Genomic DNA, 15752 nt, shown 5'->3' with positions numbered 1-15752 from the left:
GGCCAGAACACCCACCCACCAGTGTTCTATTTCCAATTTCTCTCACTTTTCAAGTGTACCCCATTGTCAGTCCCACCCCGAAATCTCAGAGCTCCCAGGCTGACTGTCATTTCTTCTTCCTCTGAACTCACCAGAGCATATTTTCTTTTTGTCATAGCCCTTAACACGGACAGCCTTCCTTTACAGAATTGTTTGTCCCTTCCTTCTCCTACTAAGAGGGCTGCTCCTGAAGAGTGGTCCCCTTACCTGGTTCACTGCTACATTTACCAGCTAGTCACAGGCTAATCACAGCTCCATAGTTTGTCGCTCAGTATCTGTTAGGATATGCTATTTTCAAAATGTTCATCTGAAAAAAAATGCTATTATGTGCAGCTGCTATGGAAAATGACATGGCAACTCCTCAATAAATTAAACATAGAATTACGTACCATATGATCCAGCAATTTCACTTGAGTCCATATGCAAACAAAGCAAAAACAGGGACCCAAACAAATGTTCACACAGCCGTGTTCATAGCAGCATTGTTCACAAAAGGTGAAGGCAGCCCAAGTGTCCATCAATGGATAAGTGGACAAACAAGGTGTGGTATACACATACAGTGGAATATAATTCAGCCTTAAAAAAGGAAGGAAATTCTGACACACACTGAAACATAGATGATTCTTGAAGACATTATGCTAAGTGAAATAAGCCAGTCACAAAAATACAAAAACTTATGATCCCACTTATATGAGGTGCCCAGAGTAGTCAAATTTATAGAGACGGAGAATAGAAGGGTGGTGTCCAGGGGATGAGGGCCGGGGGAAATGGGGAATCAATGTTTAATAGGTGTAGCGTTTCATTTGAGGTCGATGAAGAACTTCAGGAAATGAATGGTGACAGTGGCTGGGCACCAATGTAATATGCTTAATGCCACAGAACTGTCCAGTTAGAGTGGTAAATTCTATTTTACATATATTTTACCACAAGTAAACAAAAATACCTCAGGGGAGGAATGCTTGTTGTGCTTCTTTAGACGAAAGGAATATTCTGCTAGTGAGGTGGTGTGCTGATTGCAAACTGGAGCTGCTCCACCTGGGGTTCTCTGAAACCTGAAACTTCTTGGCGAGCCTTTGTGTTCCTTGGCACTTTGGCACTTTGCTACCAGATTTAGTTGAAATTTTAGGTTGGAAAGAAACATACTGTGATAAAAATCTGTATCAACAAACAGTTGATTGCACCAGTGGTTGACAAATTGTGCTGATAGTTTCAATTTACCTTTTCATCTCTTAATTTTCAAAATTTGATTTAAACCTTTAGTCATTCCTTGGCTAAAATGTTCAAATTGTGTATTCATTTCTGATTACTTAATTAATATGTGCCTATTATGAAATATTCAAACACTATTAAAAAGTTTATTTTTTAGAAAGTGAAAGTCCCCCAGTGATAGCTGTTGTTAACAATTTGGAGTATGTGTGTTTTGTGTACATATAAATGTCATTGATAACAAAAATATTGTTACCATAACACAGATATTGCCAATGACATTTTTACTTAAAAATAGATTTCTGATATCAGTATATGTCTAGATATCCATCTCATTATATTTTTAAGCTACTACACAGTATTCTGTTGTGAAGCTATATTCAAATTTAACCCATATACCAATTAATGGGGCATATTACACAACTCCGATACTATATGCTGAAGTGAGCAGTAATATTCATATTTTGTGTGTGTGTGTATGTACCACTGTTTTTCTGAGTGTTAGGCATGGAATGGCATATCAAGTTAAATGCACATTTATAATTTGAATAGATAGCTGCAAAATTTTAATTCTACTTTGGCTGGACTTTAACATCCCAGTAATTTGGCAAAGTTGCAATTGACCATGTGTTTCTACTATACCATAGAAGTTCAGACGTTTCCGTTGAAATAGCCAGATGAAGGTGTGTAAGCCTGATGTATGGGGTTTTCCAAGCCCCAGATCCAGCTTGTGTGTCAGGGTAACAAAATACCTTGATGGAAATGCCTATACCTGAGCCAGTGAATTCTCCAAGCCTCAAGATTCATTCAGCTTGTGTAACAGGGTAACGAGGAAAGTTTTTAGGACTATCAACTAGCAGCTGCTCCCCATCCCCAGGATATATGCTTCCGTCACTTCTTTAGATATGTGCTCATGTCATTAAATCGAACTCTTCTGAAAGTCCTCTACTAAAGAACAAAACCATTGTCCAAGTTTCATAAATCACTACTGGCATCACAGCCTCACCACCCACAACAAATCCCAGCTGAAATTCTGTGATTGTTTTGACTCTGATAATTACAATGTTTGTCAGATTCCAGAAGTACAACGATTATACTATCCACTTTTGTTGTGTCTTGTGAGGTTTAGCCCTTCATGGAAAATTATGATTTACATTTTCAAAACAAAACCTATGGGAATAAAAAGTGCTGCTTCTTCACCAAAAATTCCCACGGTTCAAGCATGTTAGTAATTCATGAAAATTGAAGACATGATTCCTTTGCAAAGAAAGGGAAGTGGTGTTTATTCACTCTTTTATTCATTTGTCTGACATTCATTGAGAATTTACAGGATGATAATGTACATTATATTCTACTTCCTTCACCTCCAACCTTGATACCGAGTATCCTCTGTAAATAGGGAAAACCTACCAGTGAATTCCTACCAAATAGGGGAAACCTACCAAATATGAATTCCTTGTGTTTGAAGGAGCATTTAAGAATATTTAAATACTAAATTACTCTACCTTGTAGAGAATGGAAAACCTGTTTTTTTAGTATATGTACAAACACACATTTATTCTCTTTGATTAAAATTTATTTACACATCTGTTCCCAGGATTGAGGATAATGAAATTCAACCACAAAATGATTAAATAATATATAATTGTAGTATTGGAATTTATCAGTTTAGAGTGGTTGCCTCCATATTCACCTTTCCTTTGATCTTCTGTAGACGTTATTGTTATTGACTGCAAATGTCTCAGTATTTTTGCTCAGTGGAATGCGCCTTGACAGATTAATTATATGTTATCAGGCAGTTGAAGATCAGCTAAGGATATGTGGCCACAAGAGGGATGCTGATGTCTTTGAGCTGTTCCTTTCTCACCAGTAAGTGTATTCTATTTATGTAAGAAATAAAAGAGCGTCGATTACAATGTTTCACAGATTTGAATGTTCTTTTCCAGTCCCCTCCCCCGCCCCCGCACCAAGGACTGAATGGGCGAGTACCACACTCCATTACTTTACCATTCATAGGCCTCACAGTCTGTTGGAGAGCATATTGGAACGGATATGCTAAGTTTGAATCCCAACTCTATCTCTTCCAGCCGATGATCCTTGTCAGGTTCAGCAAATAAAAATATGGAATGTCCAGTTACTTGCGACTTTCAGAGAAACAAATGTATAATTTTTTTAAAAGATTTTATTTATTTATTTTTAGAGAGGGAAGGGAGAGAGAGAGAGAGAGAGAGAGAGAGGGAGAGAAACATCACTGTGTGGTTGTTGGGGGTTATGGCCTGCAACCCAGGAATGTACCCTGGCTGGGAATCGAACCTGGGACACTTTGGTTCCCAGCCAGCGCTCAATCCACTGAGCTACGCCAGCCAGGGCTACAAATGTATAATTTAGTATAAGTATGTTCCACACTGCATTTGTTGTCTCTCTGAAATTCACATACAGGGCATCCTGTATTTTACCTGGAAATCCTATTGTCTGCATACGTATAACAATACCACCTACTTCACAAGGTTGTAGTGAGGATTAGACGAGTTAGTAGAAGGTAGGTGAGGGACCAGTACACAGTAAGCACCCAATGAACATTAGAACAGTTAATATTATTACTTTTATTAGAGAATAATGACTCATTGCCTCCATACTATAAACATAACCCCTAGCTAATAACCCCTATACTAATTTTACTGGTAAGCAGGAAAATACTCTCCTTTTTGTAACAACCTCCTTTGATTCTACTGCACCTCCCCGGGTGGCACAGTCAAGTGACCGTGCTGGACAGAGCAGCCGTCGTGCTTGCGAGAACTTAAGTGAAAGAGGAGGAGGCAGTTACGGACTGGACTGTACTCTGACTGCATTTATTGGCCAACAGGTGTCACCCATGCAGTCACAGTTGGCAATTTAATAACAATGACCCTATTCCTGCTCTTGTTTTCCTCCCTTCCTGTTGTTTATCTCCGTGAATTCTATGTATTATTTTTAAATAAACTTATACCTTCCTACTCATCTTTAATCTGTAGAACTCAGTTATTCTTTAAAGAACATGTTCTACTTTATCAATGAAGTTAATAACTTTACCTCTGATAATTGGAGGAAATCCTTTGTTAATAGACACATGTCTTTTGTTGTATATAAATATTTCTTAGTTTATTACTGAAGAGAAAAATATTTATCTTTGTAGTAGCCCCGAATATCTTGGGAGCAAGGGAATAGTTGGCCAGTTTAATATTTTTTAAAGTATACATTTTAGAATGGAACAGGTGCTTTGAACCTTTCTATAGATCACTTAGTTTTACAATAACAAATATTTTGTGTGGTCAAAAGATTGTACCTCAGCCTTTCATGATTGACCTAAAGGGTAAGTAGATTACAAAAAGATTTAAAACACTAGAAAAAATTAAAAATATTGATCTTCTGATAATGGGTAATTAGTGTCTTCTCAGCTAAAGGACAACACATTTTATACCCCAAGAATAATAAGTTATCATTTAATCCATCTGGGTCCAAAAAAGAATATTTCACAGGCTGGATACCAGTAAACTGGGGTCTTTGCCTGCCTCTGTTGCCCTTAGGAAATGGAAAGCATCTTACCAGTGACGTCTTGAGTGGTCCCTGAGAGCATGTCCTGTGGCAGATGCTCTTTACAGAATACCAGGCAATAAATGTAAAAAGGAAAGCAGTAGAAGTGGCTATTTTATGAAACTAAATCTACCGATTCAGGTGAAGGTCATCCACAGAAGCTCCCGCCACTGACTGTATAGTTATTAGGTAATGAGATACACACAGAGTGTGTCAGTTTTGCCCCACGTATTACATCTCAGCGATAACATTTGTACTTTTTATAATGGAGAGACCTGGCAGATACAGCCTTAACTATGTAACTAAACTCAGCTTCACCAAGAGTGGGACAAAATAGCATCATTTGTCTCCTGATGCGATGCATTAGTTCCCACCTCTGTAACTGAAAAATGATCTACCTTGAATTTAATCATGAGAAAGCAATCAGACAAATCAATAATGTGAGACATTCTATCGTACAACTGTCCTGGGCTCTTCAAAAAGTCAGTGTTAAGTGGAAAAAAGGGGAGACAGTGACTGTTCTAAACTTAACACCAAGGGATTCTGCCGGCTGAAAAAGCAATGTGTGAATATTGATGGAATTATGGGTTTAAACAAACTATAAAATATAAGGGCAACAGGGACAATTTGAATATGAATAATATATTAGATAGTGTTAATTTATTCAATTTAATTTTCTTAGATGTGATGGTGGTATCGTGGTTATGCAAGAGAAGGTCCTTATTTAAGGGATGTGCAGGAAATGTTTAGGAGAGAGAACCCTGCAATAATAAGTTTGCAACTTATTTTCAAGTGATTCCCCCAGGAAATTATCAGCTAATAAATAGGTATCAGCTAATAAATAGGTATCAGCTAATAAATAGGTAAAAGAAAGTGAATGTAAGTGTGGCAAAACATTAAAAATTATAAGTGCTATACAAGCATTCATTGTACTATTCTTCAACTTTTCTTAGATTTAAATTTTTTCAATATAAAAATTTGGTGAAATAGGTTTCTTTTGTTTAGAAATGTTTGCATGATTTTAAAAACTGTATTTGTTTAAAAAGGTAGGAAAATAATTAGTCCCTTAGTGTCTCAGGTTAAATAAATATAAATATGAAAGGATGTTGCCACAAATGTGTTAATATAGGTAATATTAATTAACATTAATATTTTAAAATTGCTTTAAAAAGCACTGGCACACAGGATGTGCCCTGTAAGTGTCTGATAAATAGAGACACATATGTATGCATACTCAGCCTGGGCCCACAAGTTCTGCCCTGAGACGTAAAAGACACTTGAATACTCCAGCCCACAGCAGTGACCCAGAGGCTTTGCTCTCTTTGCTGGCAGCTCCCCTTCCCCACCCATGCCTGTCCCTTTGCTGAATGAGCTGCATCAGCACAAGGCTCAGGACCACTTAGACAGCTAGAGTCCTGCACACTGAAAGAAGGTTGGGCAGCCCTGGCTGATGTGGCTCAGTGGATTGAGCACCCGCCTGTGAGCCAAAGGGTTGCCAGATTGATTCCCAGTCAGGGTTCATGCCTGGGTTTCAGGCCAGGTCCCCAGTAGGGGGCGTGCAAGAGGAAACCACACATTGATGTTTCTCTCCCTCTCTTTCTCCCTCCCTCCCTCTCTGTCTAAAAATAAGTAAATAAAACCTTTTAAAAAAAGAAGAAGGATGGGCAATATTTTGATGCTTTATTTAATAAACAGCCAAAGGAGAATAAGAAACTTTATTCAGTCTCTATCTCTTGGTGCACTGCAATCTTCATGTCTTAAACCCAGTCTGGCCAAGATCTGGACAACCCCAGAGTAAGAAGCCTGCAGACACTGCTGAAGCAGGAGTTAATAGCAGTTCCCACATTTACTTGTGAGTTCAGTGTCTTCTGCACTTATTTTTTTTCCCTCTCTTTTTTTCCTCTAGCCTCTCCCAGTGAAATCTCTTTTTATGTGATCCCAATAAATTCAGTCATAATGAGGTAGAAATTTCCACTAATGTGATAAAGTATTCCCCTTAAGTATTTGTTTTAACTGGCTAACAAAACCTTAATCCAAATGAATGAAGTTTTAAGGATGGAATTTCATAAATAAGCATGTAAGTGTGCCAGCAATTTTGAAAGGACAAAAAGAAAGTTTCTCCAGTTGCTCCGAAGTCATGCTATATATCCTGTCTGACCCACAAGTGAACTAATCACTGCTAATGTTTACTTTCTTTTTCTTTTTCAGGGAACTGACAGATGTCATTGATCTTTCTAGGTTTAAAAATTTAAAATACTTATGGCTACATCATAACAAGGTAAAATTATATTTAATCTTTAAATGGCTCTATAATTAAGTTACTATCTTAATATCATGTTTTTAATAGAGCTAATCTTTTTTAATTATATTGTATTGATTATGCTGTTACAGTTGTCTGATTTTTCCCCCTTTAACCCTCTCTACCCAGCACCGCCTCCTCTCTCAGGCAGTGCCCCCACATTGGTCCTGTCCATGGGTCATGGGTATTAGTGCTTTGGCTACTCCATTTCCTGTATCGTACTTTACATCCCCATGGCTATTCTGTAAACACCTATTTGTACTTCTTAATCCCCCTCACCTCTTCACCCATTCTCCCCCTTCCCCCACCCATCTGGCAACCTCCTAAAACTAATTTTTTTCTTGCTTTTAAGAGTCTTTCTTTATCTTTAACCTTTGGCCTTTTAATAATGAAGTGTCCTGGAGTGGGCCTCTTTGCATCCATCATAATCTGGACTCTGCTTTTCCTGGACTGCATGTCCATTCCCTTCACCAAATTAGAAAAGTTTTCTTTCACTATTTTTTCAGATAGATTTCCAACTTCTTGCTCTTTCTCTTTTCATTCTGGCAACCCTATGAGGTGAATTTTGGATCTCTTGAAGTTGTCCCAGAGGCTGTTTATACTATCCTCATTTTTTTTGGATTCTTTTTTCTTCTTGTTGTTTTTATGAGTTGTTTTTTGCTTCCTTATGTTCCAAATCATTGATTTGATTCTCAGCTTCATCCATTCTACTGTTGTTTCCCTGGGAATTGTTCTTTATTTCAATTAGTGAATCCTTCATTTCTGACTGGATCTTTTTTATGCTGCTGAGGTCCTCACTAAGTTCCTTGAGCATCCCTATAAACAGTGTTTTGAACTACGTATTTGATAGATTGCTTGTCTTCATTTTGTTTAGCTCTTTTTCTGGAGTTTTGATCTGTTCTTTCATTTGGGCCATGTTTCTTTGTCTCCTCATTTTGGCAGCCTCTTTGTGTTTCTTTCTATGTATTAGGTAGACCTACTTTGACTCTGTGACTTGGTAGTGTTGTTTCCTCTTAATGGGTTATTTGGAAGCTCCCCTACTAGGTTACTTCAACTCTTAGTTCCTCTTTGCCAGCTACTTCTGACCACCCCTCACCTTTTATCCCATTGATACTTACACCTGAGTATCTCCTGGCCCTGGCAAAATACACTCCTGGGTAGGATCCCTTGTAAAGCACCCCAGACCACCATTCCGACAATGGTCCCTCATGCAGTTCCCATGACTCATACACCTTTGTCCTGCTATCAGAGGTAGAGGGGGTTGGTTACCTTCCAGTTGCTACCCAAGCTCATCTAGCTTCCCCAGGAAGGACCAGTCACTAAACCATCATGTCACCAACTGCAGAGAACACCCTTCAAAGTCACTAAGTGTGGCCCTTGAAGTTTCTCTTAGGGGCCAATGTTTAGGAGGCCACTGCCGCCCCCACAGTGGGAGCCTGAGTGTGGCGCCACTCTCTCTCCAAGCCAAAGAGCAGGACTGAACTACAATACAAGCCCAAACAGTCACCATTACAGTTAGCTAGTCAGTAACTTATTCCCAACTTGCAAAATTTGCCTTTTCAACAACTTTCATTTTGCACACTATAAATTCAAGCTTAACATTTTGAATTTAGACTTCTAAACACCAGCTGAGTAAAAAATTTATTTTTTGAGTTCTCAGCAGTAGTATGCTTATCCAGCAGTAGTCCAGATTCACAGGACTGAATCTGTAAGCAGCCATGTTTATAAAGGATTTTAACATCATATTGCATTTTCAGTCTTTTTTTAACCAACTAAATCAACAACAAAAGTGCTGCTAGTATTAAGTGTTTGCATACGTTTCATAAGCTTGAAATAATTTCTGGGAGAACAAACACAAATATCTCTGAGACCCAGCCAGCTAACGACTGAAATGGAAAGTACATGCATCACTTAAGGGCATGCAAATTGAAAACTCTTTTAAACACTCTGCCAAAAATTATCCTGGGTCGCAGTGTGCAACCTCTGATTAGAAAAAGATGGGAATCAGAAGGCATGGCAAAAGTGACTAATCTTTGTTGTTCATTTGCGCTCCTCGTAGTGTTTAGTGGTCAGTTTCAAAGGAAAGAACGTGTACAAATGTTGGTGGTAGGTCTAAAGGAAGAGGTACAAATAGGGATTTGGTTGTGGGGGGTTTTGGGTTTTGGGTTTTTTGGGGGGGTTTTTTTGCATTCTGGTAGTGGACACCGTCCCACCTCCAACCAGTCATTGAATGTTCACATAGTTGATTGACAGATAATCGATTTAGAAGGGTGGTTGGTGGGGAAGGGATGCAACAGGCAGAATTCACTTCTTGTACTTGGTTCTTTGTGTTCAGCAAACTATTATTATCTCCCAAATCACCATCACTTAACTTTGTTCTTTAAAAAAAGACTTATTTAGTCCATATAACACTGGATGGATACCATACCCAAAACAAGTTTTAAGTGGTCATGACCTAAATGAATACACTGTTGTGAGTTTTCCTATTGATCAGTAATTGACTGGTGGCTAAGTTACCTCACTAGTCACACTCCATGAAAAATTAAAATTCTTATCCAAGATTCCAAACTAATGGGCATGTGAGCCATGATTGTACTTCCTCAGACGTCCCTTATTTCCTCTGGATATTTTCTTGCCTGGATATGAAGCCAAGAAGCATCCTACCAACTTAAGAATGGGTCCAGCATTTAGAGAAAAGCATGACCCAGAGAATCCTCCACATACTAAGACTGAGGCTCTCACGTTCTTGGGACTCCTTGGTGTGTGACATAATAAATGCTCTAATGTGTGTACCAGCTTGAGTTGAGCTTCGAGGTTACTGGGAGCCAGTAGCATCCTATCTGATATGGCTTATTCAGTACTTGCATTTAGGCTACTGATAGAATATAACAATAAATATGATAGTGCCTCCTCTAGTGCTAAAAATAGGAAGTGCAGAGGGAGTGGGTGTGCTCCTGGCGAGGACATTGCATTTGCAAACTGCCTGGAATGGAATAAGAGAAAGCAGTCATCTTGGGAGGCAATGATGTAGCCTGGTGTGTTTACAGCCCTGCATGCTAGGAGGGTGAGGACTTCTCCCCTTTCTTATTTAGTGGATAATAACACCGAACCTTCCAGTCTGGACCCTGGAATAGCAAATGAAATAGGTACAGGTTGTTTCTAAGGACCTTCAATGCCCCAGGTTTCCTAGGTTTACTCAAGTAACTCTGTTTCCTTCATCATGCTCTCTGAGGGCTGGTTTCATCCTTATACTGCACAGATATTCACTAGTCCTACTCCTCCTCCCTTTATGGATCACCTCTTTTCTAATCTCGCCTGATATAATTAGCGGGAGGCAGCTGCACTTAGGCACATATTAACTGGGGCCTTCTAAGGACTCCCTTCCGTGTCTTGTCTTCCAGCAAGCCTGAGGCAGAGAATTTGCAGTTCACAGTTTATCTCTTTTGGTGTTTCTGAGAAATAGTATCTGCTTAGACAAGTGATCTATGTGATGTGTCTTTTAAATGACAATTAATTTGTGTTTTGGCTGGTTACCTTGAAACATATTCTTTTAAAGATTTTATTTATTTATTTTGAGAGAGGGAAGGGAGGGAGAAAGAGAGAGAGAAAGAAACATCAATGTGCAGTTGCTGGGGGCTGTGGCCTGCAACCCAGGCATGTGCCCTGACTGGGAATTGAACCTACGATGCTTTGGTTCGCAGCCTGCGCTCAATCCACAGAGCTACGCCAGCCAGGTCAAAACATATTTTTACAGATATTTAATAATAAGCCTGTAATATTGGTACCCCAATGCTAATATTCTTTTATTTCTGGAGGAACTCACAGTGCTCTGGTAGTCTAATTTGTCTCAGATTAGAATAAGCATTTGATAAAAAAAAAAAAACAAGCAGCTGCCCAAAATGGAATCTGAGTTTCTTCCATGTAGCAAAATTTTACAACTTTTACAAATTAAATTTAAATGAAAATACCTCTTTGAGCAAAGTCATTGTTTATAAACTTCATCATCTAAAAAGTAATTGAAATACTTATTTATAATAACATTACACACAAGCTGACTAGGGGAGGGTTAGATTAAAACAAACAGAATTGATCTAAGAAGGTCCTGAGCTCAGTCTTCTGTGATGTCGTTTCTTCTCTCCCAGACCTTTAGCACGTACTGAAAATTTGATAAATAGCAGAAATTTCTATGTTTGAGAAAGGACTATTGGTGTGCAAGATTAGCAAACCACAATTTGAAGATGGAAATATTTATTTGTAACACGCTGTTTCAAATATTTGTAAAGAATTCTTTGATTGGCAATACTTGTTTTCCGTAGTTTCACAAGCTTTGTGTCATGGACTTTTAATTGGTTCCTTCAATCAGGTGTGGATGGAATAAATCTTATTTATTCATTTGTACATACTCTATACCCTGTTCCGAAAAACAATTGAGAGCAGCACAAGCCTTGCGGTAGAGCATAAGGGCTGTTGCAGAATAAAACGAAGCAGCATGCATTCCATACAATTTGAGTTCTTGCGTGTTCCCGTTACCTCGGGGCCACATTAATTATATCCCTCATGTCAACTTGGTTGAAGGAACCATATTTTGTCAAATATTTAAAACCTCCTCAAAACAGTCAACATAAATAACCTAAATAAGACTTCAGTGTATGGTTGTGAAATTCATAGGTATGTATGCTATATATCTGGTTATGCTTTAAAATGACTTATCCCAGAAATGTAACCTATTTTTGGAAAAGAACATATGCAAAAAATTTAGTAGTATGGAATAAAGAGGGGAAAACATGAGAATAAAAGTCTGTTTACACTAGCTAAAATGGTATTTTTCATATTTTAAAATATAGATTATATTTTAAGTACTGTACATATTTTAAACTAAGCTACACATGAATGCATTTTTTTCATTTATTGGATAGGTACTCCATAAAAATAAATTTAGGAATCTTGGAAGTATATTGCAATTTTTCATTTTTTCTCCTGTATAATTCAGTGTATATTATTAAAATTTTCTCCAACTTAGTTTTCTGTAAATTTAGGAAATGTTATGATTTCAATATTCAAACATACAATAATATGCCCTTTTTGTGTGAAATGTTTAAACTTCACTTTTATTGTTGACACACTGCAAATGACCCCATTCCCCACCCCCTATGCCCGCCCCCACCAAACCCCTGCCCCCCTTCCCTCTGGCTCTCCCCACACTGTTGTCTGTGTCTACAGGTTATGTGTGTATGTTCTCTGGCTAATATACCCTCTTATACAACACATAATTATAGATTTTTCCAGAATTTCATCGTGTTGTTTAATCATTTATCTATAGGTCTTTGCCCCTAGGTTTTTAACCTTGGTACTAGTGACTTTTTGAAATGGATGATTCTTAGTTGTGGGGGTTGTTCTGTGCATTTTTCTATATTCAGTAGCATCCCTGGCCTCTACCCACTACACACCAGAAGATTTCCAGATATGACAATGTAAAATATTTCTAGACATTGTCAAATGCCTTCTGGGGGAAAAGTGCTCCCCACTGAGAATCACGCAATTCAATAGCCATAATGATCTAAAGAAACCTAAATCAAAACATGTCATTCCTTTGCTCAAAACCAAAAACTTACTGTTCATCTCAGCCAGCTTCTTACACCAACCCCACCAGGCCTTACACAGTGGGCCCCTGATGACCTGTCTGACCTCATCCCCCACCTTCACTCCCTGGCTCACTGTGACCCAGCCACTCCAGGCACTGTCATGTCCCTGTCCTATGCACTGATGAGTCCCCAGGTGCTCCTCCTACACATCCCAGTGACCCACCCCCACCCCTTGACCAACAGTTTATTCAGTTAACCTCCTCTGTGAGGCCTACTCTGACCAATCCACTTAAAATATAACAGTGTCTCCCTACTGGCACTCCCAATACCCATGCTCCCTTCCCCATATCACTTCTCAACTGATGCCATAATATGTAATTTTATTGTACATATTATTTATTTTCTCTTTCCCTGCCAGAAAAAAAAAGGTAGAGATTTTTGTCTATTTCATTCACAGCTATCCCCTCAGAACTTAGCATAGTGTCTGCCACATGGTGGCTGCTCAACAAATATTTGTTCATGGAAAAATGAGTAAATAAAAGTTCTGATATTTTGAGTAAAGTTGAACTTTTCTTTGCATATGCAGTAGTAAGGTAATGGAAGTTCACTTAACAGAAGCATGCTTTGGCTGAGTTATATTTGGCAGAAAAATAATATATTGAAAAGCCATTGGGTAGATCTTAGGTAGCTTAAGAATCAGGTGTAACATACTCTCAGGGTCAAAGTGAGCCATGGCCACAACCAGTCCAGAACTGGTTTCCACACTGTTGACTTGCCAGGCAACACCAGAATCATTTCCATGTACCAAGCCTTGAGTTACAAAGATAGATTTGTAAAATGTCACATTAAATATAAATCTTATGGCAGTCCTTAGAATCTGCAGTGTAGATTATTTTAAGGGGTAATTATAACATCTTATTTTAACGATGGCTGGAATATCAGGACAATCAGCTTGTCCTCCAACTCCTATCTGTAGATCTTTTTTGTTTTAATTAACTTTATTGTGGTGACATTAGTTAATAGGGTCATAGAGGTTTTGTGTGGATTCTAGCTAAGTTGAAATGTCTATTATGTCCTGTAAATTTACCTTGGAACTGTCTCTCACTTTTCTGCCACTGTCATCACTCTGCTCTGGGCCAGCGTATATTCTTCTGAATCAGCATCTAACACCTTTCCTGTCCATCCCCTGCCATTAAACTTACTATCCCTTCTAAATGATGTTCTTCCCTGCCATTTTCTTTCTAAAACAAAGGTAGGCAATAACACTCTTCCACACAAAAAATTTTAATAGCACCCCAAGATCCTTATGATCTGGCTTTCTTTCTTTCCACTTCACTCCCTCCACCTCTCCACTGCAACAAACAGTGCAATATTAAAATACCAATACCCGTGGTCCAAGGATGTTAATGTTCTTGAGAAAATTGTGATTCTTTAACCAAGATGAAACTGTTGACTTCATTAGTGTTCTTCTTAAGTTAATGAGTAATGCAAAATAAATTAAACCCTCAGCTAATTAGTAATGATCTGTTAATGTGTGTTCAGGTAGGCAACTGGAAAAGGAGAGGGAAAAAAATCAGGGTTTCCACTGATACCCTTTTTCTATGATGATGTCAAATGTGGCTACATTTATTTATGTTATTTTTTATTGTATTTTTTCCATTACAAGTTAAACTCCTTACATCCCTCTTCCCCCTACAATTACCACACTGTTGTTCATGTCCATGAATCTTTTTTTCCTTTTTGCTCAGTCCCTCCACCCGCATTCTCCCCCTACTCACTAGCTGTCATCTTTTCTCCATCTCTGAGTCTGTCTCTATTTTGCTTGTTAGTTCAGTTTGTACATTATCCTCCATGTGAGAGTGAAATCATATGGTATTTGTCTTTCTCTGATTGGCTTATTTCACTTAGCATAATGTTCTCCAGGTTGATCCATGCAGTTGCAAAGAGTAAAATGTTCCTTTTTACAGCTGAGTAGTATTCCATTGTGTAAATGTTCCATAGTTGCTTTATCTACTCATCTACCAGTGGACACTTGGGCTGCTTCCATATCTTGGCAATTGTAAAGAGCACTGCAATGATCATAGGGTGCTTATATTCTTTAAAATTAGGGTTTCAGGTTTCTTCAGATATATTCCCAGCAGTGGGATCACGGAGTCAAAAGGTAGATCCATTTTTAAGTTTTTGAGATGTCTCCACCCTGCTTTCCACAGTGACTGAATCAGTCTGCATTTCTACCAACAGCGCAAAAGGGTCCCATTTTCTCCACATCCTTGCCAGCTCTTGTTGTTTGTTGGCTTGTTAACAATGGCCATTCTGACAGGTGTGAGGTGATATCTCATTGTGGTTTTACTTTGCATTTCTCTGATGATTAGTGATATTGAGCATCTTTTCATATGTCTATTGGCCATCTGTATGTCCTCTTTGGAGAAGTGTCTGTTCAGGTCCTTTGCCCATTATTTAATTAGATTGGGGGGCTTTTGGTGTCAAATTTTGTAATTTCTTTACAAATTTTGGATATTAACCCCTTATCAGATGTATTGGTGAATATGTCCTCATATTCTGTGAGTTGTCTATTATTTGTTAATGTTTTCTTTTGCTATGTGAAAATTTTTTAGTTTGTAGTCCCATCTGTTTTTTTTTTTTTCTTTTGTTTCCCTTCCTGGAGATAAAATATCACTGTGAGCACTGTCTGAGATTTTACTGCCTGTGGTTTCTTCTAGGATTTTTATGGTTTGGGGCCCAATATTTAAGTCTTTAATCTACTTTGAACTTATTCTTGTGTGGGGTGAAAGAAGGCAGTCTAGTTTCATTTTTCTGCATGTATCTAATTTTCCCAACACTATTTATTGAATAAACTATCTATATTCCATTGCATGTGCTTGCTTCCTCTGTCAAATATTAACTGATCATCAAGGTATGGGTTTATTTCTGGGGTGTCTATTCTGTTCCATTGATTTACATGTCTGTTTTAATGCCAGTATGATGCTGTTTTGATTACTTTGCCCTTATAGTATTGCTTGATATCAGGTAGTGTGATTTTTCCAACTTGGTTCTTT

The 15752-nt window shown here is 38.2% G+C and overlaps 1 protein-coding gene across 1 annotated transcript in view; it reads left to right on the top strand.

The window, feature by feature from the left end:
* Positions 1–15752, top strand: part of LRRC72 (leucine rich repeat containing 72) — a 35637-nt gene that overhangs the window by 2198 nt on the left and 17687 nt on the right. The window contains exons 2-3 of the mRNA XM_028525194.2: positions 3041–3114; positions 7024–7093. Coding sequence (XP_028380995.2) covers positions 3041–3114; positions 7024–7093 — 144 coding nt within the window. The remainder of the gene's footprint in view (positions 1–3040; positions 3115–7023; positions 7094–15752) is intronic.

Source organism: Phyllostomus discolor, chromosome 10, assembly GCF_004126475.2.
Source record: "Phyllostomus discolor isolate MPI-MPIP mPhyDis1 chromosome 10, mPhyDis1.pri.v3, whole genome shotgun sequence".
In the NCBI taxonomy this organism is placed as follows: domain Eukaryota; kingdom Metazoa; phylum Chordata; class Mammalia; order Chiroptera; family Phyllostomidae; genus Phyllostomus; species Phyllostomus discolor.
Note: the sequence above shows the minus strand (reverse complement) of the source record. Positions and strands in the feature narration are given on the sequence as shown.